Source organism: Sturnira hondurensis, unplaced genomic scaffold, assembly GCF_014824575.4.
Source record: "Sturnira hondurensis isolate 20B ecotype Veracruz unplaced genomic scaffold, ASM1482457v3 Scaffold0009906, whole genome shotgun sequence".
Lineage (NCBI taxonomy): Eukaryota > Metazoa > Chordata > Mammalia > Chiroptera > Phyllostomidae > Sturnira > Sturnira hondurensis.
Genome location: NW_028082537.1, coordinates 2,567,146 through 2,589,842, shown reverse-complemented (window position 1 = coordinate 2,589,842; position 22,697 = coordinate 2,567,146). Strand labels below are relative to the sequence as shown.

Below are 22,697 nucleotides of genomic sequence, written 5' to 3'. Positions count from 1 at the left end.
CACTATGCTTCTTTTGTTCATTAGTTTCCACATATATATGAAATTATACAATATTCCCTTGTTTTTATTTTGTTACATCTTTTATATCTTTGAAATCTAAATGCTCCCTGGGCCAAAACAGGCTTGAAAATGCTTACAAGACTTTATAACCTCTAATGCATGTGCTAGTTCATGAAATTGTATGATAAATACAATTATCATACTATTTGGTATATATAACTTTATTTTTAAATGAATTATAAAGTTTTTAAAATTTTTCTGCATAAAGTTGGTTCATGCAGAAAAATCTTGGCCTTAATTTCTAAAATCAAACTCACTTTTAAAAATCTAGTAAAATGGCAAACTTTTAAATATTAAACAGGTAATCTGCAAAGTCTGACCAGGAAAAAAATACTTGATGAGATTCTTCATATTACTTATTTTTATCTCTCTTGCTATTTGAAATGCATAGTCGCTCTGTTTTGTGCACAACTCCTCAGCAAAGATTTATTCCATTTCTATATTTCAAAGTTTCCCAGAAAAGAAGAATGTTTAAATTGTTTAAATTTAAAACAATGTTTTTGTCACCCAGCATTAAATGTGTAAAAGCCAAACAGAATTTCTCTTAACTGAAGGTATATTTCCAAGTCAATGTACATAGGACAAATACAATTTATGGAAATAGTTTTTAGAAATATGTATAGTTTAATGAAGTATCTTAAACATTGTTTTAAGTAAGTTTTTTTTAAATGTGAACAAAAACTTAGAATTTGTAATACTACAATAGATCTACAAATATTCAAACTACAAATAATCTGAACTCTGTGAAAGTGAGGAAGGTGACTGAAGACACTAAACACCATTGGATTGATTTAACCGGAGGCTGAAACCCCAGTGGAGGTGTTCCGGGCGTGAAGACTGACAGTGATGAGGCCGCAGAGTTGTCTGGGATCAGCAGCTGAGTGTTTTCACAGCAGGAGTCCCAAAGGGCAGACACGGTCCTTAGGAAACCCTGCGGTGGATTAATTTTGATAATAATAAGCTTTTCATGAGGTACGGGAAGCATATGATGATCTAATCAGATGAAGCATTTGCCGAAGCCTGGACTCCGAAGCGCAACCATATCTACCCAAGTTTCCTCATTTCTACACAGGGAAAAGCTTTCTGATACTTTTATTTAAAGAAATAAAACTAATTGGTGAACTTCATAAAAAGTGTACAGAATAAATTTCTTGTTCTTTGAGCTTTTTTTGTGTGTTTGTTTGATTGTTTTAGAGAAACCTGTAAAGATCTGCTTCTTTACTTTTTAGCTTCATCAGTCCACCTGGATGGAACATGAGGTCAACAATGTACACTTCAGGACGGTGACCCCCAGTCACTCCCTTCTGAGATCCATTCACTAGCCTAACTTCGTTCCATGCTCTTCCATAATCCCCTCGAACCAAAGAGCAGCCGATGCCAATTTTATCAGCCAGAGCCTGTGGGTGAAAACACAAGATCAACCAAGAGTGAAGAGGGAGAGGGGTGGGGGTAAATCCTTAGTTGTAAGACCCACCTTGGTTGAAGGTGAAATATACAACTCTTACAGAGAAATGCTTAGATAGGAGGCTGAAAAAATGTGGAATATTGTGATAGGAGCCAATAAAATGTGGTGGGTTTCCTCGTTCCTTAAGATCCTATAGATTTAACACTTTTGTGTAGGTCCTGCTGGGAAGTGACATTTTTCAGGCAGTTCCCCTGCATTGTGTAAGCACAAGATTGATAATGTCTTTGGAGAAAAGCTATTCCACAGGCTTTCAGCACTGGTGCATCTATCAATCTTTCCATGTGCCCAGGCTGCTCTCCGGCTGTGATACACAGTGAGATTGAAAGGAGGGACCAAATGGATGGGGACCTATTTGTAGCCAATTTATTCTGGGTGATGTAGATAGACAGATGCTGTAGAGCAGGAGAGAAATTGTAAGTGGTTGGTCCTTCCCAGGCTGCCTGCTGCCACCTTCTCAGGGGTTGCTTATGTTTTTAGGGAGCTGTCTCTTCAGTTTGTCTTAATATTGACATTATTTTTAAAAAGTAGCTTAAAATAATCTGGAAACTTCTTGGCCACATTACAGTGGATAAGAGAGCTGGATCGCACAGCCTGGGTTTGAATTTCAGCTCAGCCACTTACTAGTTGTTATCACCTTATGCAAACGACTCAAACTCTGTGTGATTCCATTTCTTCATCTGTGAAATGAGGAAAACAGCAGTCTAACCACCCTCCTCATGGGGAGTTTATAAAGATGACGGGAATTAATACATGTCAAGTACTTAGAGCATGAATGCTGGCACAGAGTGAGTACTCAATAAAGGTGCCTGGTACTAGGAGGTGAGAAGTGTGTTGTTTCAATAATCTCTATATTCATGTATTAATGTAACTTATCTGAATGTTTAGCACTCTGTGATGTTGCAATTTCTAGTTAGAAATATATTTTGGTCTTCATCAGGGTTTCAGGCACAGAAATCCTAAAATCCTTAGAATTTCCTAAGTGAGAGCCATAGAGGTGCCTTTGGTTATGCTAATGAGATGACTGCTGGACCTCACCTGAGGATGGGCCTGGTTGCCCAGAGAATCAACCACTTGATTAGAGGTTTGGAACTTTCAGTCCTACTCCCTCCCACTACCTCTGCAGAGAGAGGAGGGGCTGGAAGTTGAATCAGTCAATGGCCAATGCCTATGTCATGAAGCCTCCACAGAAACCCTAACAGGGTTCAAGAGCTTCTGGGTTGGAGAACAGGTAGAGCTTTAAAGTCGTGGCCCTCCTGAGGAGGGCATGGATGCTCCACACCCTTTCCCCACACCTTCACCTGTATTCATCTCTCCACCTGGCTGCTCCTAAGTTATATTCCTTTATAATAAAATGTAATCTAGTAGGCACAATGTTTCTTTGAGTTGTGTGAACAGCTCTTGCAAAATAATCGAACCCAAGGATGGGGCTGTTGGAACCTCCAACCTGTAGCTGGTCAGTTAGAAGCACAGGTGATAACCCAGTCTTGTGACTACCATCTGAAGTGGAGTGGGAGCTATCTTGTAAGACTGAGCCCTTATTCTGTGGGATCTAACGCTATCTCTGCATAGACAGTGTCAGAATTTAGTTGAATTGCAGGAACCCAACTACTGTTGGAAAATTGCTTTGATGTGTGGAACACCTTCCCTCCTATGTTGGAATTAGTACTAGAATCATTTAACACTCATCGTCTAGTGGGGTAGAGAGAAAAAATAAGCATACAGAGGTTTGCAAAAGTGTGTTTACAGCTGTTCACATGGAAAATAATACAATTAATAAATAATAATATAAGGAGAAACTCTGCATTTGGCAGACTCACAACTACAAACCTACTTTTGCTCACCCCTGTATAATTATATTTTCCAAAATAACTGATCTCTTACTCTTTGTCAAGACTCATTAAATAATCAAAACAACCTCATGAAAGAGATACTATTGTATTTCCTGTTTTACAAAGAATAAAGCTGAGGTCAGGTAATTTTCCAAGGTCATAGTAGGCGGTGACCCAATGTGAGAGCCAGGGACTCGGTCTCAGGAGGCTGAGTTCTTAACCTCAGAATGACACCACCTGCAGCTGAGATGAATCCGAAAGTCTCTTTTTTTCCTTGTGAAGTGAGAAAGCAGGTGATCTGCTTAGAGAATAGGTAGTGATGGAACGGCTTAGAAAGAAGGGCCGATGTGGGGTGTAGCTGCTGAGGAAAACAGAAGCCCATGACTAGGAGCTGGAAAAAGGTGACCAGCTACCTGCTAGTCCACCCACGAGGGACACCCTGAATCCACTATGACAATCCTCACTGTCATGTTCTGCAGCTGGAGTGGCATTAGTGGGAAGGACAGGCAGTCAGACTGGTGGGCTGGCCAGGCAGAGGAGTAAAAGGATCAGGGGCAAAATGAGGGAAATTAGTGAGCAAATTATAAGGTCTGTGGATAATTCATCTAGGCTGCCAACAAACAAAAAATAAAGCCAAAAAGTGCCAAAATATGGAAGAAAATGGGAAAGAGAAAGTTAATGCATGTAGGAGAAATGAAAGATTTAGGAGGGGTGAAAGGAAAAGAGACTTTATCAATGAGTTAAATTAACAGTGAGAATTTCACTGGTGGGCAGGCAAGGCCTGGATAATTAATTGCATGACTCAGTTGAAATGTGGGGGTAAAGAATTCAGTTTGATGTGTTCCATTTCCCTGTCAATTGTAAACCAACAAGCTTACTGGGCCTGATGTTCAGGCTTCCAAGTGGATTGAATGACATTGAGGACTCCATTCACAAGAATGGTCAATGTAAAATATTCTTTTCTTAACAGAAATGGGCATAATACTGATTATTAAATAAACTTTAATGACAATTACATATTAAAAATTCAGTTTTACATAATGTTATAGACTGAATATTTGTTCACCCCCAGATTCACACATTGAAGCCCTTCCCTTCAATGTGACGGTATTTGGAGGTGGATCCTTCAGAAGGTAATTAGGTCCAGATGTGATCACGAGGGTGGAGCTTCCGTGGTGGCATCAGTGCCCTTATAAGAGGAGGGAGAGACCAGAGCTCTCTCTCTCTCTGTGCCAGGCGATTTTACACTAAGAAACGGCAGATGCAGATCAAGAAGTGAGCCCTCATCTAATGTTGAATCTCCCAGTATCTTGATCCTAGATTTTTCAGCCTATGGAACTATGAAAAGTGAATCTTATTGTTTAAGGCACCCTGTCTATGGTATTTTGTTATAGAAGCCCAAGTCGACTAATATGGTGTCTGTGAGACACTTAAATGTATCTGGCTAGAGGGTGAGGAGTTACATAAATCTGGGGACAGAAGACATTTGTGGAACAGAGGAAAGCATCTGGAAGGTAGGTGGCATTTAAGGCCACAGGGAAGGATGGCTTCACCCCGTGAAATACATAGAGGGAGAAAGAGAAAAGAGCTGGTATCGGAGCCTCACAGGACCCCAATGTTTGAGAGAGGGGTGGAGGAAAAGAGGTCTCCAAAGGAGATGAGATGAAGTAGTAGGAGAGGACAAGTTACTAAAGAGAACGGTGTCAAAGAAAGAGAACGATCAATGATAAATTCTATTGTCTATCAAGTAAGAGAGAAAACAGATCCCTCTCATTCTTCTTGAGGGGGAGCAAAGGCCATACTGCAGTGAGTTGGGAAGGAAAACGAGAGGTGTGCCAAGGAGGGACAAAGATTTGAGTTGACTTGGTTTTGACCAGAATGAGAACTGTCTATGGGTAGAAGAATTATTGCAGGTTTTCATTCAGATAAGCATGGGTTCATGTTCCAATTGTACCTCTGGTTGACCTTAGGTAAATTTCTTCTCTAAGTATCCATTTTCTTATCTCTAAAACAAGGAGTTATTTCACTGTTGGCATTTTTGAGACTCTTCACAATTATACTATCACCTGGCACACAGGTAAAAGGGGTGGTGGTCATGATTACAGGAGCTGCAGTAGTGGCTGTGGATATCATGAAAAAGAAAGTAGACTTACTCTTTAAGTATTGTAGATTTAATTTTAGATTTTAAAGGAGAAATGGCTAAGAGAGAGAAAGAGATTAAAGACAGTAGAGGAGAATTGAAAGAGCAAGAAATCCAAGGAGTTAGGACAGACTGACATCTGGATTATAAACAGAATTAGGGACTGGAGGTAAACATACACGTGGATGTAGTGAGGTTTACAGGTACTTGGGAGAGAATAAGAATTTTATACATTCAGCCCTGGCTGGTGTAGCTCAGTGGATTGAGCACGGGCCTGTGAAGCAAAGGGTCTCTGGTTCAATTCCCAGTCGGGGCACATGCCTGGGTTGCAGGCCAGTTCCCAGCAGGGGACACATGAGAGGCAACCATACATCGATGTTTCTCTCACACTCTTTCTCCTTCCTGTCCCCTCTCTCTAGAAATAAATTAAAAATTTTAAAAAAAGAATTTTATACATTCAGCCTATAGTTTAGAAACCATTTTTCTTAGCTGCTATTACATTATGGACACTGGATATAATGGAGAAAAACAAAGATCTCTTAAACCCAATCCTTCTCCAGTGTACTGCACTTCAGCGAATGGTGCCACTGTTACCAGCTGCCCCTCCTAAAACTTGGAAATTGTTCTGTTCTTCTCCTGTTTTCTCTCACACCACACCTACACAATCCGCAACTCCTTTCAGCTCTATCTCTTAAATCTCCCTCTAAATTCACCCCCTCTCTCACATCCTCGACTATGCCTTCAGTAAAGGTCATCTATACTTCTTGCTCCAGTAACCTTCCAACTGGTCGTCCTGTCTCCAGTCTTGCCCTGCTCTAGTCCATTCCACATTCTGTTGCCTGGATGGTCTGTGAAAATAGTTGCCCATTCATTTCCCCTCAATAACGTTCTGCTCCTCACATGGTGCTTTACAATCTGGTCCTTTAGCTTCATCCGACCCTTCTTCTTTCTTCATCCAGACAAACTGTTCTACATTTCCCAAATGGCCCATTGACTCATACCTGTTATTTTGTATAGAAGGTTTGCTTTGTTTTGAATACTCTTGCCTCCTTTCTTATCTGTTGAAATCCCACGTTACCTCTAATATATCATTTTCTCTCCTGAGACTTTCCCTGACATCACCTTAGAACCCAGAAGTCTGGCCTAGGTACACCTTGTATACAGGGACAGTCACTTTAATGTCTTTGTATTCCCAGACCCCAGAAGAGGCCATGGCGTCTGGTTGGTGTATGATGAATACTAAATGCATATACCTTTAACTGTCTGTGAATATAAATGTACTTGTGTGTATGTGTATACACACACATATACATCTCAAATCTAAGTGATAGGATTAATATTACCCAGTTGGCAGCTGGCTTGCTCTATTATGATAAAGAGAAAACATTTTTACCTAATGGCAAATGAAGCAAAACATCTTAAATACCTTGAAAAGCAAAGCTCGATGGTAGAAGATTCCTTCTTTGATCTGTCCAATTGGCACAACAATGGATTTAAGTTGAAATTTTATTTCACTTATATGAAGTTGCCAGCTGAAATTCTGTAGTTTCTCTTTTGGAATTTTACCACCCATTTTTTCTGCCACATACCTGTGTCAATTACAATGAGACCAAATCACTCAAGTTTAATATCTCACTTTGGATGCTTTGAGTGTAACTGTATGTGTAATTATAAAAACTATATTCCCTCTGATTTTGTTTGCTTTATTCTTTAAAATGTACTTATTGTAACTGGGTTAAAATTAGGCTTACTGAATTCAAAATGTCATATATAAACTGAAATTCTAACAATTTTATTTAACACATGGAAAGAAATGCATGTGAATTTTCCCAATAAGATATAAATCAGTATCACTAAATTTGTATCAGTGGAAATTTAGAATTTTATCCTATTTTTGAAAAGTATTTGTAAATGTCTGTCTGAAATCCAAGGCATGGTACTAACATATGGTTCTTCTTTCAAGAAATTTAAACTCAGAGAAAAGACAAACACATAGAAATTTTCCCATTAGACTTGCAAATATTTTTAAGTTTTATAATATTTTTCTTTTAAATTTCATTATGTTTTAAATTTAGTGAAAGACATGACATTTCCATAACACCGAAGTTAGAGGAGAGAGGAAGAAGCAAAAGGCAGGATGACTATGGTACACTTTGCCTGCGGGTTTCTCTTAATACTAGGTTCTCCCTGAAGAAATCAGGAAACGCACCTGCAAAAATCCTCTGTAGACTAAGGCTACTGCATCTTAAAGTCAAAATTGCATATTTTAAAGAAAGAATTTGTCCTTGTCACATGTGGAAGGGAGCAAAAAACAATGGTGAAAAACAAGAGAAAGTGCTGAGGGGAAAGCTTCTGACCTGACTTGCAGTCTTACTGCTCAAGTGCACTGTAATGAAGGCCCGCAGCAGAAAGCACAAGGACAAGTCTCTGTCTCCATCCTGGTGTAGGCTCAGGTTAAAAAACAATTATTTGCAAATGATGAGAAAGTATTTCTGATAGAAACAAAGCATGAGGGAATTTGACAAATGTTGAAATGAGCTAAACCAGAGTTCTGCTTAAGCCATCACTTCTTAAGGACATGAGGAAACCTTTATAGCCAACAAATGCTTTTGTCCAGTTTTGCCTGATAAGAAGTCAGTGATCTGGTGGCTGGGCTTCTTGTAGTTGTCACATTGGGGTTTGATGACTGCAGCTCACTTCTGTTTGGAGCAGATACAAGTCCCCATGGAGACCGCAGCTGTTGCGCAATCCAGTACCTCACCTGCTGGTTGGCGTCAGTCAAGAGGGCATCCTCCGTTTCCAGTGATTCCTGTTCCCTTATAGCTACCAAGTTAAGTTCTCAGCTTCTCTTAGTGGAATCAGATTAAACACTGAGCCTGCCCACACATTTTGGTATACTCACTCTCCCACTTTAGAGCAATGTGAAATATATAAAAATGGGAGATGGTTGTTTGTATTAGCAAACAGCTTGTGAGTTTACAAATAATTCACAGTAGAATTTCTTTAAATTGTGAGCATACCCAGGGATGATTTTATTTTCAAACTTTTGATTCATTTGTAAGTTCTTCAGGTTCACATTGAAAGATGTTTTTCAAGGTTTAGCAGGAGAAAATGATGGACATTTTTGCCTTTATTTATTTATTTATTTATTTATTGTAAAGCATAGTTGGAATATGCACACGGACTTTTCTTTAAGCAATTTCTCAATCCTAGTTCTGATTCTTGGCAGAAATCTGATATAAACTAGAAACTGAGAAATTTTTTTTAGCTCCTTGTGTTTCTGCTTCAGAGTCAGAGGTAGGGAGCAATAAAGTTTAACTTTATTATGGAAGAGCTGTCTGAAAATTGGCTAAAAATGCAAACCAGTAAAATAAAAAATATTTTTCAGAAATTGAAAACATATATGTGGCCTGGCTGGCATAGCTCAGTGGATTGAGCACGGGCTTGTGAACCAAAGGGTCGCAGTTTGATTCCCAGTCAGGGCACATGCCTGGGTTGCAGGCCAGTTCCCAGCAGGCACACATGAGAGGCAACCATACATCGATGTTTCTCTCCCTCTCTCCTTCCCTTCCCCTCTAAAGATAAATAAATAAATCTTTAGAAAAAAGAAAATGTATATGTGTATATAGACAACTTACTTTGCAAGAGTTTCAACCTGTTCCTTTGTGTTTGTTATGGGAAGTATTGATTTGGTCACTTCATACACGTAAGCACAGAAGTCAGGATCAGAGGGAGGGAACCACTCTTTACAGGGGCCTCCTTCTCCAGCCCATTTTTGTGCTGCTGTAACTTCTTCCTCCTCCTCCAGCTTTTCCTCCTCTTTCTTTCCTCTGCCTTTCCTTTCAGAGTAAACAACAGCAATCGGAATGAATAAGCACTCACTGTGCTCTGAGTTAATCTCAAGAACACCCCAGAAAATCAGTGTTTATACCTCAACGACCACATCACATAGTTGTCAAATTTTCAATGACACTCATATAGTTTTAGAGCTCCTATGTTTTGCAGTAGAAATTAATTTTCAAGAGAATACTACAGGATTCTATTGGTCTTCTGTACAGTTGCATAGCAAGCTGGCTGGCCCATCACAGGTATGCAATAAATATACATTGAATTGGGGGAAAAATCGGTTGCCTTCTCAGGAAGTCTATGTTGATTTCATATCATCTCTTGTTTCAGCTGACACCTTCTGAAGGAAGAATTTCTATCATGGTTTTTAAGAAAATTTATCCAAAAAATAGGAAAAAGTAAAAAAAAAAAAACATAACAAAATAAAACAAGGATGGCATGGAATTCACATCAGGCAGGGGCAAAGACTCACCAAAAGTTTATCTGGGGAGATGTACATAGTTATTTTTTTATTATTAAATTTGTCGGGGTGACATTGGTTAGTAAAACCACACAGGTTTCAAGTGTACAACTCAATACACCACCTGCCCACTGCACTGTGTGCCCATCGCCCAGAGTCTCTCTCTTTCGGTCCCCATTCATCCCTCCTTTGCCCACTTTCACCCCCCCCACACCTTCTTAGAATGCACTTGGTTCTCTACTTGGGAAAAATGGAATGTACAGTAAAGGTACTGTTTAATTAAAAGATACTATTAATTAAAAGTTCCTGATTTAGACAAATTAAGTAACTTAGTTATCGCGTAGAATTTTGTTTAGTTAAGACGCAAATTTCTGTCAGTGGAAAAGATACTTCCAAAGGTTACAGTTTATTGTTCTAGAGGGTGGTTAATATCCAACAGGATGGATTTTTATGTGGAAATCCTTTCCTAACATTTAATTAAATACCTAGCTTCTCCAATGTTCTTTGAACCACTATTGACATCTTACTGACTGTCTCTAGTTAGTGAGTTGAACAAAAACAATGGTGTGGGTTCTTTTGCCAGGTAACATGGAATATGCACACTTTACTCTGTCTCTCCTACTTCATACAGTCATAACACCTGGGAAGAATATGTGCAATAGCTATTTGAAAACTCTGAAAAGCAATCAATAGCAGAGAGACCAGAGAATATTCTGAATTACTCCTGAACTCTTGGTGAGTTTGACTTATTTTCATCCACTATTCTACAAGCTGAACTAAACACAGCCCCAAATCTGAAAGTGGACATCAGCACAGACAGTTGAAGCTCAAAGAGAAGCCTGCTGGAGAAACAGGAAAGAGAGAACATGGAGAAAAGCCCTGGTTGTTTTCTTATTTTTCTCCATTCTCTTGTGCTCCAGACCCTAAGGAATCCCTATGGGGTTGCAGTAGTGGCATCAGGGTCCCTAAGAGCCTAAAACTGCCTTACACTCAATCAGTCCTCCTGCTGTTTGGCCATAGATACGGATGCAGTCATGGCAAAGTGTGTCAGGGGAAGCCCCAATGAACCAGAAAAGACAAAGAAGATCATGGAGAGGAAGGAGCTCAGGAAAGCAACCGTAGAAATTTGTTTATGGAATTCCGGCAAAGATGGAGGCATACGTAGATATACATTGCCTCCTCGCACAACCAAAAGAAGGACAACAATACTTTAAAAACAAAAATAACTAGAACTGCCAGAAAATCAAACTATATGGAAGTCCAGCACCCAAGGAGTTGAAGAAGAAACATTCATCCAGACTGAAGTACAGAAAAAAATGAATCATTAGGAGTGATATGGCTCCATCAATTTGGTTAAAGACATAAATCTACATAGTCAAGAATTTTAGTAAACGTCAATGAAATAAATCTAAAGAATTTCACTCCCAGACACACCAAAAATAAACTATCAAAACCTAAAGGCAGCCCTGGCTGGTGTGGCTCAGTGGGTTGGAGCATCGTCCTGGGTTGTGGGTTCAGTCCCAGCTATGGCACGTGTGGGACACAGCTGATTGACGTTTCTCTTGCATCAATGTTTCTCTCTCTTGATTCCCCTTCCTCTCCCACTGGAATCAATGAGTATACCCTCAAATGAGGATTAAAGAAACAACAACAACAACCTAAAAGCAAAGCAGATGACATGATTGTTTATGTAGAAAATCTCAAGAAATTTGCCAAAAAGGGAAAAGAAAGAAGAAACCCCCTAGAACTAACATGAGAGTTTTTCAAGGCTTTAAGATATAAGATCCATATACTAAAATCAATTGTGTTTCTACATAGTAACAACAAAAGTGAAAATGAAAAAAGTTTGGAAGCACTTACAATTGGTCTAAGAAAGTTAAATACTTAGGTATAAACTTCACAAAATATGTAAAAACCTGTGTACTAAATATTAAAAATCCTATTGAAAGCAATCAAAGAAGACTGAAATAAGTGATAATACATATTGTGTTCTTAGATTTAAAGATGCAACATATTAAATATGTATTTCCTTCCCAAAATGATCTCCAGGTTTCATATAACTCCTACCAAAATTCAAGCAGTCTCTGTAGACATAAAAAAAAATCTTACACTGCAATTTATATGGGAAATTATAAAATTAACCCTCAGAAAGAACACAGGCCCTAGAACAGCTAAATCAATCTTAGCAAAGAAGAATAAAGTGGGAAGAATCTCCCTACTTGGTATCAAAGCTTACTATCCAGCTACAGTAAGCCAGACTGAGAGATACTAGTGGAGAGATGGAAACACAGATTAATGCAACAAAACAGAGGACCCAGAATGAGACCCACTAGTATGCTCAACGGATTTTTGACCAAGGTACAAAAGCAATTCAATGGAAGAAATATAGCTTTTTCAATAATGGCACTGAAGCAATTAGACAGGAAAGGTTCTTGTGGTGATAGAGCTGTTCATTATCTCAGTTGTAGTCATAGACATCTGAACTCACAGATGTGATAAAATTGTACAGAACTAAATACACACACATGTTGGAAGTAAAACTGGGGGAGCCTGAATAAATCACTGGATTGTATGAATCTAAGTTACAGTGTAATGGAAAGTCTCTAAGCAAAAATTAATATTTCCCAGCTGTTTCATCTTAACCTTTTCCTTTTCCACAAAATAGACAAACTGAGCATATTCACACACATGGTAAGATTTTTGTACATTAGGAACTAACACTACTAAGGGGTCAATTATAATGGTAGAAAGCTTAGTTAAGTTTACCTGCTTTCTAAAACTATAGTAATGGGGGAGAAGGGGACAACTGCAATTGCACAACAATAAAAAATAAAATAAAATAAATGAATAAAATAAAACTACCAGATAAGTTTATGAGACTGGAAAGCTCATCCCCATGATTACACAGAGCCAGCTGTAAAACATGAGGTATATTTCCCACTGAGTATGTTGCCTGAAGTAAGAAAAATCACTGGCCTGTAGAAGACCCCATCTAATACACCAGCAAAGCTCACTGAGGAGCATTATCTTATTGAGTGGTTAAAAATAACAAGCAAAATAGGGACAGACTCATAGACAGAGAGCAGACTGACAGCTTGGGGTGGGGAGCCTGGGGGTGGTGCCGGAGGGATGGAGCAAAAAAGAAAAAGATCTCACGGACACGCACAACTGCATGGTGATTGCCAGGTGAGGGAGGGGCGCGGGTGGAGGTAGAAGAGGGTATGGGGGGATAAATGGTAATGGGAAAAATATAATAAAAATGAAGTATTAAAAATAATAATTAAAAATAGACCATTTTCCCTGGCAGGTGTAGCTCAGTGGATTGCGCATGGGCTGCAAACCAAAGGGTCACCAATTGAATCCCCAATCAGGACACGTGCCTGGGTTACAGGCCAGGTCCCCAGGGCGGGCTATGTAAGAGACAACCATACATTGATATTTCTCTCCCTCTCTTTCTCCTTCCTTTCCCCTCTCTAAAAATAAATAAAGAAAAAAGAAAATATTTATTAAAAGCTGATAATTTAACAAAACACCTTAATGGCACTGCCCTGCTGTTACGAGCAGAAGTACCCCAGTCGGACTTCCTTCCCGTGAAGGCTGCCAGGTTGCGTTAACAAGGGCTTCGACGCCTATACAAATTCCACTTCTAAATAAAAATGTAAACAAGTGCTCAGAAATTATAAAATTAACCCTCAGAAAGAACACTGATTCATGATTATTAAAGATAGCAGAACTTCTACCTTTCCTGCTGAGACTTTAGCAAAACTGCTTCAGAAAGCAGATTTACTGTGTGGATCCAAGTAAGCATATTTTCTATCTTCACAGGGGAATGAGAAGGTAGGTAGGTAAGTAGAGAGAGAGATTTGTCTGGCCCCAAATTGTGTATTGATATTTCCAATGTTTAATCACTTGCTCCTTTTTAATATCATCAACGAGTTGAATAGATAAACTATAGGACAAGGCTGGAGGGAGAAATATAAATACTGAGTCCAACTCACTGGAATTTTAATTGAGGTAGGAAAATTTTGGTGTGTGAAAAATAATCACAATACCTACTAGCTTCAAAGAATTCCACTTCAGTGATAAAAATAAGAAAGTCAAGAAATCTGACATCAAATGAAACCTATTCCATCGAGTGTCTTATTTCCATCTGTTCCAACAGGACAAGAAGGAAGTACTGTATCAAATGAAGATATGATTTATTCTGGGCTTAGGAGGATATACATTGTGCGTATGTGTGTGTGGTGTGTGGTTTATTTTGCTTGCTGCCTGGCTCTCCACTGGGATGTAAGTTCTATGAGTGTGGAAGTTTTTGTTCACTGCCATATTTCCCACACTAGAACAATTCCTGGAACCTAGTAGATGCTCAGTTTTTACTCTTTCCATTGCACTGATGAGGGAACCGAGGCAAGGAAAAGACAACCTACTTGCTCAAGACACATAATTTATAAGCCTTATCAAAATAACCACTTCCTGCCAAAGTTCAGGTTTCTATCTGGAACAAATGTGAGTGCCTACATAAGCACTCTGCTAAATACTGAAAATGAACAGAGAAATGATGTGACTCAGAACATGTCCTTGTCCTCGAGGAGTCTTCAGTCCAGCAGGGGAGAAGCAGAGAGGCCTCATGAGGAGGGCCAGGGAGAGGGAGGGCAAACAGGGCTGGGACAACAGCAGCAGATCAGGAACAGAGAGCAGTGCAACGAGCAACAGAGACTGACAGTGAAAATAAGGCCAGAAAATAAACCACTGCTCACACCCTTAAGGACCTTTGGGGACAGTCTCAGTTTAGAAAGGATATACTCCATATCAGCACCAGAGAGAGTCCAATACACCGCAGTGGTTCTGAGAGGCTTAAGTCAACAGTCAATTAAAGGGTCATGGAGTGTGGTAGAAGGTCCAGCGGTTTTTGGAAGAGTCTGAGAGAGTTCACAAGAGAAATAATATATTTAAAAATAAGATAAACAAGTCGAAAGTGTGTTTTAAATTTGCCGGGCCTAAAAACCACAATTCCACATTATAAATCTTTCAACTACATACGAAGTCGGTCCTGTTTCACTTGTCTCCCTCTTGCAGCTACCTAACAGAGCAGAGATGTCCGTGAGCAAGATGGGAGGGGGCGTGGGTGCAGAAAGCAGAGAGAGAGAGAGGGCAGGCAGCCGCTGCAGGCAGACAGAGATTCATCCTAAATTGATCACCACACAGGGCTGGACTTTCGATGACTGACTAGAGACTGTTTCCGTGATCATTTCTGAATTAAAGTCACTGTTGGACTTTATAATGATCAGAGTGATCTGAGTGCTCACCCAGAAGCAGGTGAGAAACTCCCTCTGGGTAAGTTTTATTGCCAGCAAGAGACAAAAATAAAGTTAATTTAATTACATTTCATGAGTCCCGCTTAGTTCAACATACTGATTCCATAAGAAAATATTCCTCTTTAAAAGCCAGCCCTCCCTTTCACCAAATTTGGTGGGTAATTAAAACTTGTCATGCTTACCATCACGAGAAGAATAAATGCCACATTTCTTACCTTGATCCTTTTTCTTTAGTGCCACTTTTGCTAAGAGCAGTGGTTCGTCCAGAGGTAGGTTCTGATTTCTCTTCTGTGGGAGATCCAAACCGAGCACTATTTTTTCTTGCCATTTGAAAAGAACCACAACAAATTTGAATCATATGGAAAATAACAATCCATTACATCTACGAGGCATTTAGCACTTTATAAGGCATTTTCACTTTTTAACATGCCTTGATTCCCTTCACCATTACAAAGCAGGCCACCACGCAGGGTTCCGTCCGCAGGTCAGGAAAGGAAGCTCGCTCACAGACTCCAAGTCACGTGCTTAAGACCTCCCTGTGGGCTCACATCGGACACTGTGCCGACCCAGGTGCCCTGGCAGCTTTTCCAGAGATCTTTGCCATAGCAATTTTAAAAGCCAATTATGGGGTTATATATTACTCTAAGAAGCATCTAAGAATGATGACCCAAATCTAAATTTCTTTTACTCCCAAATTGAGAGGAGAACTATTTGAGCATAGATGCAAGATCATTTTTTTACCTGGTCTTTTCTTCACTCGTTCTTCTTAAAGAAGATGTAGAAGAAACAGTTTGCCCATAAGCAATGTCTGAGGATTTATCATCCATAGATGCAGGTGGAGAACTATAATTTTACATATATGAAAGTACAAACAAATGAAAATAATTAACTTATCAACACTGGCTTTGTTCTACAAAAGTTTTTTTTCTGAAAATCATATTTAGAGCTGATTTTAACAGTGACATATTAATTTAAAAGCATAAAGGAGAGGTTATGATAAGACAAAAAATATTATAAAGCTTTTCATGAGCTGGAATAGCAAATACTTTTATAAAATGTGTCACATAAAATGTATTACATAGATATATTAATCTATGTGACCATTTAAAAAATGCTTTTTAGCTCTGCTATTTACCTTTTATTATGTGTATAAAAGACATCCTGTAATGCCTGGATGCCTGCACATGACTCCAGAGAGTTGTAAACATAATTCGCCCTCATTTGCTTCCATCTACTAATACTTTCTTCAATGACTTCCTGTTACCAGAAGACTAAGAAGCTGCGGCTGCTGAAATACATCTGGAATCGACTGGTAACACGAAGTCAAAGGAAAAACCATGGTGGTGGTTCTTCCATGGACTTTACTATGTCAGGCTGTGAGTTTATGGATCAGTGTTTTTTTAAATAAATTTATTTATTTATCTTTAGAAGGGAAGGGAAGGAGAGAGGGAGAGAAATATCAATGTATGGTTGCCTCTCGTGTGTCTCCTGCTGGAAACTGGCCTGCAACCCAGGAATGTGCCCTGACTGGGAATTGAACCACGATTGTGTTGTTAGCAGGCCTGCGCTCAATCCACTGAGCTACACCAGCCAGGGCTGGATCGGTGTTTTTTTCCATGGCAGTGCTTGATACACAGAGGAAAGGAAAGATCCATTCTGGGAATCTTCCCATATTCACATGATGATGGGTAAACAAAACAGTGTGTGCTTCCCGCATCCCTGCTTCCCGCAAAGACTCACACATCAGATTTACTGTTGACTAAGAGCACAGTACGTAGATCATTTGCTTCTTCTAGGCAGAGGTCCTTCAAAGGTGGAAGTTTGGTGCCGGGGTTTATCTGTAAATAATTTAAAGATTGAAAAGTAATATCAGCACGGGTTATAAGTTTTAATATGAGTGCTGATAGAATATGTTCTCAACTGTGGAGGTGTAATTTCACACACACACATACACAAATGAGAAATAGGACCCTGAAGCTTGTGGACATCATGCCTTAGGGCAGGGCACATCTTTCTAGTTCCCCACACTCTCTACTGCTTTATCCTCAGCTGTCTCACACTGTAATTATCAGTTTGGCCCCTGAAAGTATTTGAGTTTATAAATCTATATACATTAGGGAGAACTTATGGTCTTTAACAGTAACTAATTACTAAACAGATTACAAAAAATGGAGTAAGACTACCCGAAAATAGGCTAGACAAAGCTCTGCACTAGCAATTTCATTAGCCTGGTGAAGAAGGTTTGTTTGACTACATCACCTTCTGAGGTCTTTTTCCAACCATGTTACAGTTAGATTCCTCTCATCCAAGATACTGGTCATCATCCTTTTAAAATAAAATGGATTCCCTGGCTGGTATGGCTCAGTTGGTTGGGCATCATCCCCTAAACCCAAAAGTCACGGGTTCTATTCCCATCAGGGCATATGCCCAGGTTGAGGGTTTGGTCCCCAGCCCGGGGGCATCAGTGTTTCTCTCTTGCATCTGTTTCTCTCTCACATCAATGTTTCTCTCCCACTCTCTCTCTCTCCCTCCCTTCACCTCTCTCTAAAAATCAATAAGCATATTCTCTGGTGAGGATAAAAATATTAGAATATGATATTAGAAACTTAACATTTTCTGAATGAATGCATGATGAAGTATATGCATTCTCCTTTATAAAGTATATTGTCTCATTAACTTTTAAAAAAATTCATGAACAAATACATTTTGTCCCCATTTTCTGAGCCACGGCAATATATTTATGATATTTTCATTGTTGGTTTCTCTGTTCTTTCCTCTCATTTCTCTTAAAGCATTTTTGTATTAATGTTGTGCCAGATCTTCAAAATGATTAATCAGCGAGACAGGCTTTCTAGGAGCCATGATTTCTCAGGGGCTTGTACACGCATTATGGGGTCTGCGCCTGCGCTATGATGGTGATGGCGGCCAGGGGAAGCAGGAGGCAGAACTGAAGTGTTAGCCTAGCTGTTTTTCCTTATTCCAAACATATCTCTCTTTCTGTTGTCATGACAGAGTGATTCCTGCAAATATGGCTTAGCCATGGGGCTCTTCTCATAGCCCTGTCTCCTCTGCTTCTTTGAACTAAGTCGGCTCAAGAGGGCTTCCGCTGCCACCTCGCTCACCCCAGGTCTTGAGGTCCTGCACCTGCCTGGAACAGTTTCGCTTTGGGGCTTCTGAGTTCTCCTATCACCTCAGGAAGTATATTTATACATATATTATTTGTATGGTGTTTTCTGAGATCTGCCACTTCTAGTTCTCTTGTGCTTCTTTTTTTTTCCTTTTTATTCTTCTTTTTTAATAGCTTCTTCCTGACCTCAGCAACTTGTAGTAACTCTTAATTTTTTTGAAGTCTGTGGATCATATTTGTTTCCCAGTTTTGTCGAAAATGGTATTTGTGGGTTTTTAATTTTCCCCATTCTTATTGCTTTTAGTTTCCAGATGAAGTAGAAAACGCTAGCTTAAGCAGCAATATCAAAAAGGCCTCAAGATCCTAATTCTTAGCTTCCCATTTCTTTCAGCATTAACACTGAATTGCACTCCATATTGTTTTAAAAATCACAATCAGAAATGCAGGTAAGTCAAACAATACTCTTCTACATTACATTTTGAAGTCCAGTATTACAATTTGATAAATTTCAATTAGATTATAATTAATAAAATTAAAAACTTGTACTTCTGTCCTTATCACTAACATAGAACCTTGAAAATAACAGAACTTCAAACTGAAAGTGCTGTTTTTTTTCATATCTTCTCTGAAACTTGAACTAGCTCAGCAAGCTAATTTAAGTAAAACTAATCAGATTCTAGTTAAAAGTATACACCAGTGCAAAACCTTATAACCAGTCAGAGTTAAGAATGAAGTTCTGATTTCCAAGTTACTGCCTATAAAAATATAAATTATGTTAGGTAGTTATAAAATTGCAATGTAATGGCATCACGATTAAAGAAGAAATTATTATCGTACGTGCTGAAATATTAATCGGTGCTCCCACTTACCCGACCATAATCATAGAATCCATCACTAATTATGTCACCTGATGACAAGTAGCCAGTCCGGCTGTATTTCAAAGGCAGGTAATAGTTCAGCAATTTGTTATAAGCTACCTCACTAAATTTATTTTTTCGGCTTACTGACAAATTAATTTCTTCAAGGTTATCTAAAGCCCTGTTGATAAAAGCAAAAGATATTATTTGTCTCATATAAGCAATCCCACATTAAGTGCTCATCTATCTACCTAGCTAAGACCTTGAATGAGATGGAAAATTTAAAGCCAACCGCCCTTGGTAGAGTAATACCAACAGAGTCATGAAGACAAATCACTCCTTTCTGAGAACACATACTCCTTGTAGTAGCTCATACTCAAAGAGTTAAAAAGGGCACTTTCAGAAAAAAGGTTCTTTGTGTAAAGCAAAAGTAGTGCTGAACTCCAATTTCTGTAGCTAAGCAGGCAATAAAAACAAAGAATAAAAATGTTTAGAAACAGGGTTAACCTGTCTGAAACCTAAAAACTGTCTTCGCTGATAAAGTAAAGGCAACGAACTCATTTGCCGTTGGTGAGGGGAGCTGATTTGGTGAGGCTAGCTGAATGAGGAGTTCTGATGAAGAGATCTGGGCCGGGGAGGGAGGAAAAAGGAGATGGTCCTCAGGGCTCACCCACTGTATCCTAGCCTTGACAGTTGAGAGACATATAGGAGTGTGTGACAGTAGTTGAGAAAAATGAAAGAGAAGCATTTCTCAAGAGGAAAAAGCAGAAAAGGAAATGTTGAGGATGATTTTATAAAGGTGGCGAGGGAGATCTTGAGGTGGGGAGGATGGAGGAAAGGCCTGGCTTCCACTAGGCAGTCCCTTCAGAGGTAAGGCTCCTGCTGTGACATGCAGCGCCCCTGAGCACTCCACCAACCTGGGACAGGGAGGGGGCACTCTGCTTGACCTTCCTTGGGCCTGAAAAGTGTATGTCTTCCTCTCTGGCTCTTCATCTGAGCCTGGAACTTGAGACAGCTCCACTCACCCGAACCTGCACAGTTCAGCGGCTGTCAGCTCATCGCCGGCGCAGACCATCACAGCCCAGCTGGCGTGCCTCCTGACCTCCTTATTCTTGGAGCGCAGGAGCTCTACCAGCGGCTCCAAAGCCCCCGAATTTCTTAACTGAAAATAAAAACCAACATTTTACACATTAGAAGTCCTGCAGATAAGCATTATGCCTTTCAAAAAATCTCATTATTTGATTGTTTTAAAGGCTGTAACTATGCAAAAACATTTTAGGATGTGTCCATACTTAGATGTATTAAATTCAAGGGGAAAAGACCAACCACAAACCCTTACAGACAGAACTGCAATTTTCTGCTCAAAGTCAAGAAGAGGCCACAGTAAAGTAATTGAGGGAGGTCATGGTGATTTTGCACAGGGCAGGGACTGGGGAAAGAGCCATCCCCTCACTGCCCACCAGTGGGATGCCCTGTACTTATTCACTCAGCTCCTGAACACTGATGTCCATCTGGTCCTGGGGTAGACAGAAGAATAGTTCCCTAAAGGCACCCTCATTCCTGGAAGAGATTTTGCAAATGTAATTAAGTTAAGGAGTTGAGATGGGAAGATTGTCCTGGATTATGGGTTGGGCCCAATGGAATCATAAGGGTACTTAAAAGAGGGACACAAGAGTGCCAGGAGCAGAGAAAGGAGGTGCGTAGAAGCAGACGATGGAGTGACGGAGGAAGGGGCACAGCTGAGGAACGCAGGTGCTGGTAAAAGCTAAAAATGGCCAAGAAATGGGATTTCCCCTAAGGCCTCCAGAAAGAATATGGCTCTGCTTTGATTTTACCCCATTTTCAGATTTCTGAGCTCCCGGACCGTGAGACAGTGGATTTGTATTGCTTTAAGACACAAAGCTGTGGTGGTTTGTCATGGCAGCAACAGGAAACTAACACAGCCCCCATGGCTGGGCAGGGGGCAGCGCTGCAGGCAGGGCAGGGCCTCGGACACTGCCGCCAGGTCTGCAGTGTGGCCCCAGCAATGCTGAGGCGATGACCTAAACAGAGACCCATTTCTGTTATCCTTGCACAGTGACTTTTCTTCGTTTCTCCAAAAAGTAAAAAAGAGAAGAAAAATAATAAGAGAACTGGACAGAATTACATTTATTACATTATTAAAAGAAATTACTTATGTATAAAATTATCACAACCAGAAAAATAGATTTGACCGAGCTATTGTTTCACTGTCTGAACTGCAATGCTCTATGACCTGAGCCTGGAGGACAAAAAGAATGTTCTGCCAGTCTCTATGTGCAGCATCCGAGGACAAGAGTCCTTGTGGAACACGATCCACTTCTGATTGTTTTCTCCTCAAAGGGACCCTGGCAGAGACTGCACGTCAGCACATGTGATCGGGTGGCTTAGAGAAATTTCCTGGAGCATCTTATGCTCAACAGGCCAAATTTCTGAACATCTTTACTTCTGAGTATAACATAAGATAAATAGTAACCTAGCTCTATGTGTCCTTTTGGCAAAGATGTGGTTATTTATTAATCCCTCTACTCATTCCTTCATCCCTCCATTCATTCATTCATTCATTCATTCATTCATTCTACTCATTCATTTAACAACTATCTACTCAGCATGCACTATGTGCCAGGTGTGTATTACTGATGCAAACACAAGAAAGAAAACCCTCAGTTCCCTTTCCTAAAGGAGCTTGCTAGAATCTTTCATACAGGAACCATATAATGTAACACAAGGCCCAGGGACGCCTGCACAGGGTGTAACGGGATCACGGAGGAGGATGCACCTGAGTTTCAGGACTGGAGAAAAGTCTCATAAAAGAGGATGACTGAGCTGGGTTTTGAAGGAGAAAACAGGAGTTGATTGGGATGACAAAAGTGAATCTAGCTCCCCAAGCAGAGGAAACAAGGAACTATAAATAGGAGAACAAGGCATACTGGCAGAATGACAAACAGCATAGTATTCTGAGGGACAGAGCTCCACTTGGAAGAGACTTCAGGCCCAGGCAGGCAAGTGCAGATCACTGAGGGCCTTTGCACAGAACTCTAAGCAGCTCACCTTTGACCATGGGGCAATGGCACACCACCGGGGACTTGCAATAATGGGATGAGGGTCACGCATTGGAGAGATCAGTCTGGAGGCAGTGTGGGGAGAAGGAGGCGACAGGGGTAGAGAGATCATTGAAGCGTCAGCTGCAATGCTCCAGGAAATAGATGGACTACTCTGCAAGCTGCACAGAGGTGTAGCCAAGACACTGTTGTCTATCACTGTGTTCCCCATCCTTAGCACAGTGTCTGGCACATAGTAGTTGGTAAAGAAATATTTGGTGGCTAACTTACTACTTTAATGGAAGAATACAAATGAACTGAGTTAAAGGGCACAAAGAAGGGAGACAGAGTAGAAATCTAAGAGACAGAAGAGGAAAGACATGGGGGCTGAGCATAGAGCACAGTGTGGGGGCGTGGACTCTGGACTTGACCTAACACTTACCACCTGAGCTTAGAGCCCAGTATTTCATTCAGCCTCACTGCCCTCATATGTAAAATGGGAATTACAAGCCTACTGGTTTCAATTGGGGTTTAAATGA

At 40.1% G+C, this 22,697-nt stretch overlaps 1 protein-coding gene across 2 annotated transcripts in view; it reads right to left on the bottom strand.

Annotated features, from left to right (window-relative positions):
- Nucleotides 1-573: 573 nt before the first annotated feature.
- Nucleotides 574-22,697, bottom strand: part of LOC118995175 (armadillo repeat-containing protein 3-like) — a 39,192-nt gene continuing 17,068 nt past the window's right edge. The window contains exons 5-12 of one of the 2 annotated variants that reach the window (XM_037058117.1): nucleotides 20,125-20,261; nucleotides 19,112-19,280; nucleotides 16,856-16,953; nucleotides 15,857-15,958; nucleotides 15,331-15,435; nucleotides 9,133-9,333; nucleotides 6,921-7,083; nucleotides 574-1,457 (exon numbers count right to left, since the gene is read on the bottom strand). In XM_037058117.1, the coding sequence (XP_036914012.1) occupies nucleotides 1,251-1,457; nucleotides 6,921-7,083; nucleotides 9,133-9,333; nucleotides 15,331-15,435; nucleotides 15,857-15,958; nucleotides 16,856-16,953; nucleotides 19,112-19,280; nucleotides 20,125-20,261 (1,182 nt within the window). In that variant the 3' untranslated portion in view covers nucleotides 574-1,250. The remainder of the gene's footprint in view (nucleotides 1,458-6,920; nucleotides 7,084-9,132; nucleotides 9,334-15,330; nucleotides 15,436-15,856; nucleotides 15,959-16,855; nucleotides 16,954-19,111; nucleotides 19,281-20,124; nucleotides 20,262-22,697) is intronic. The other variant, XM_037058116.1, reaches the window with a different exon arrangement.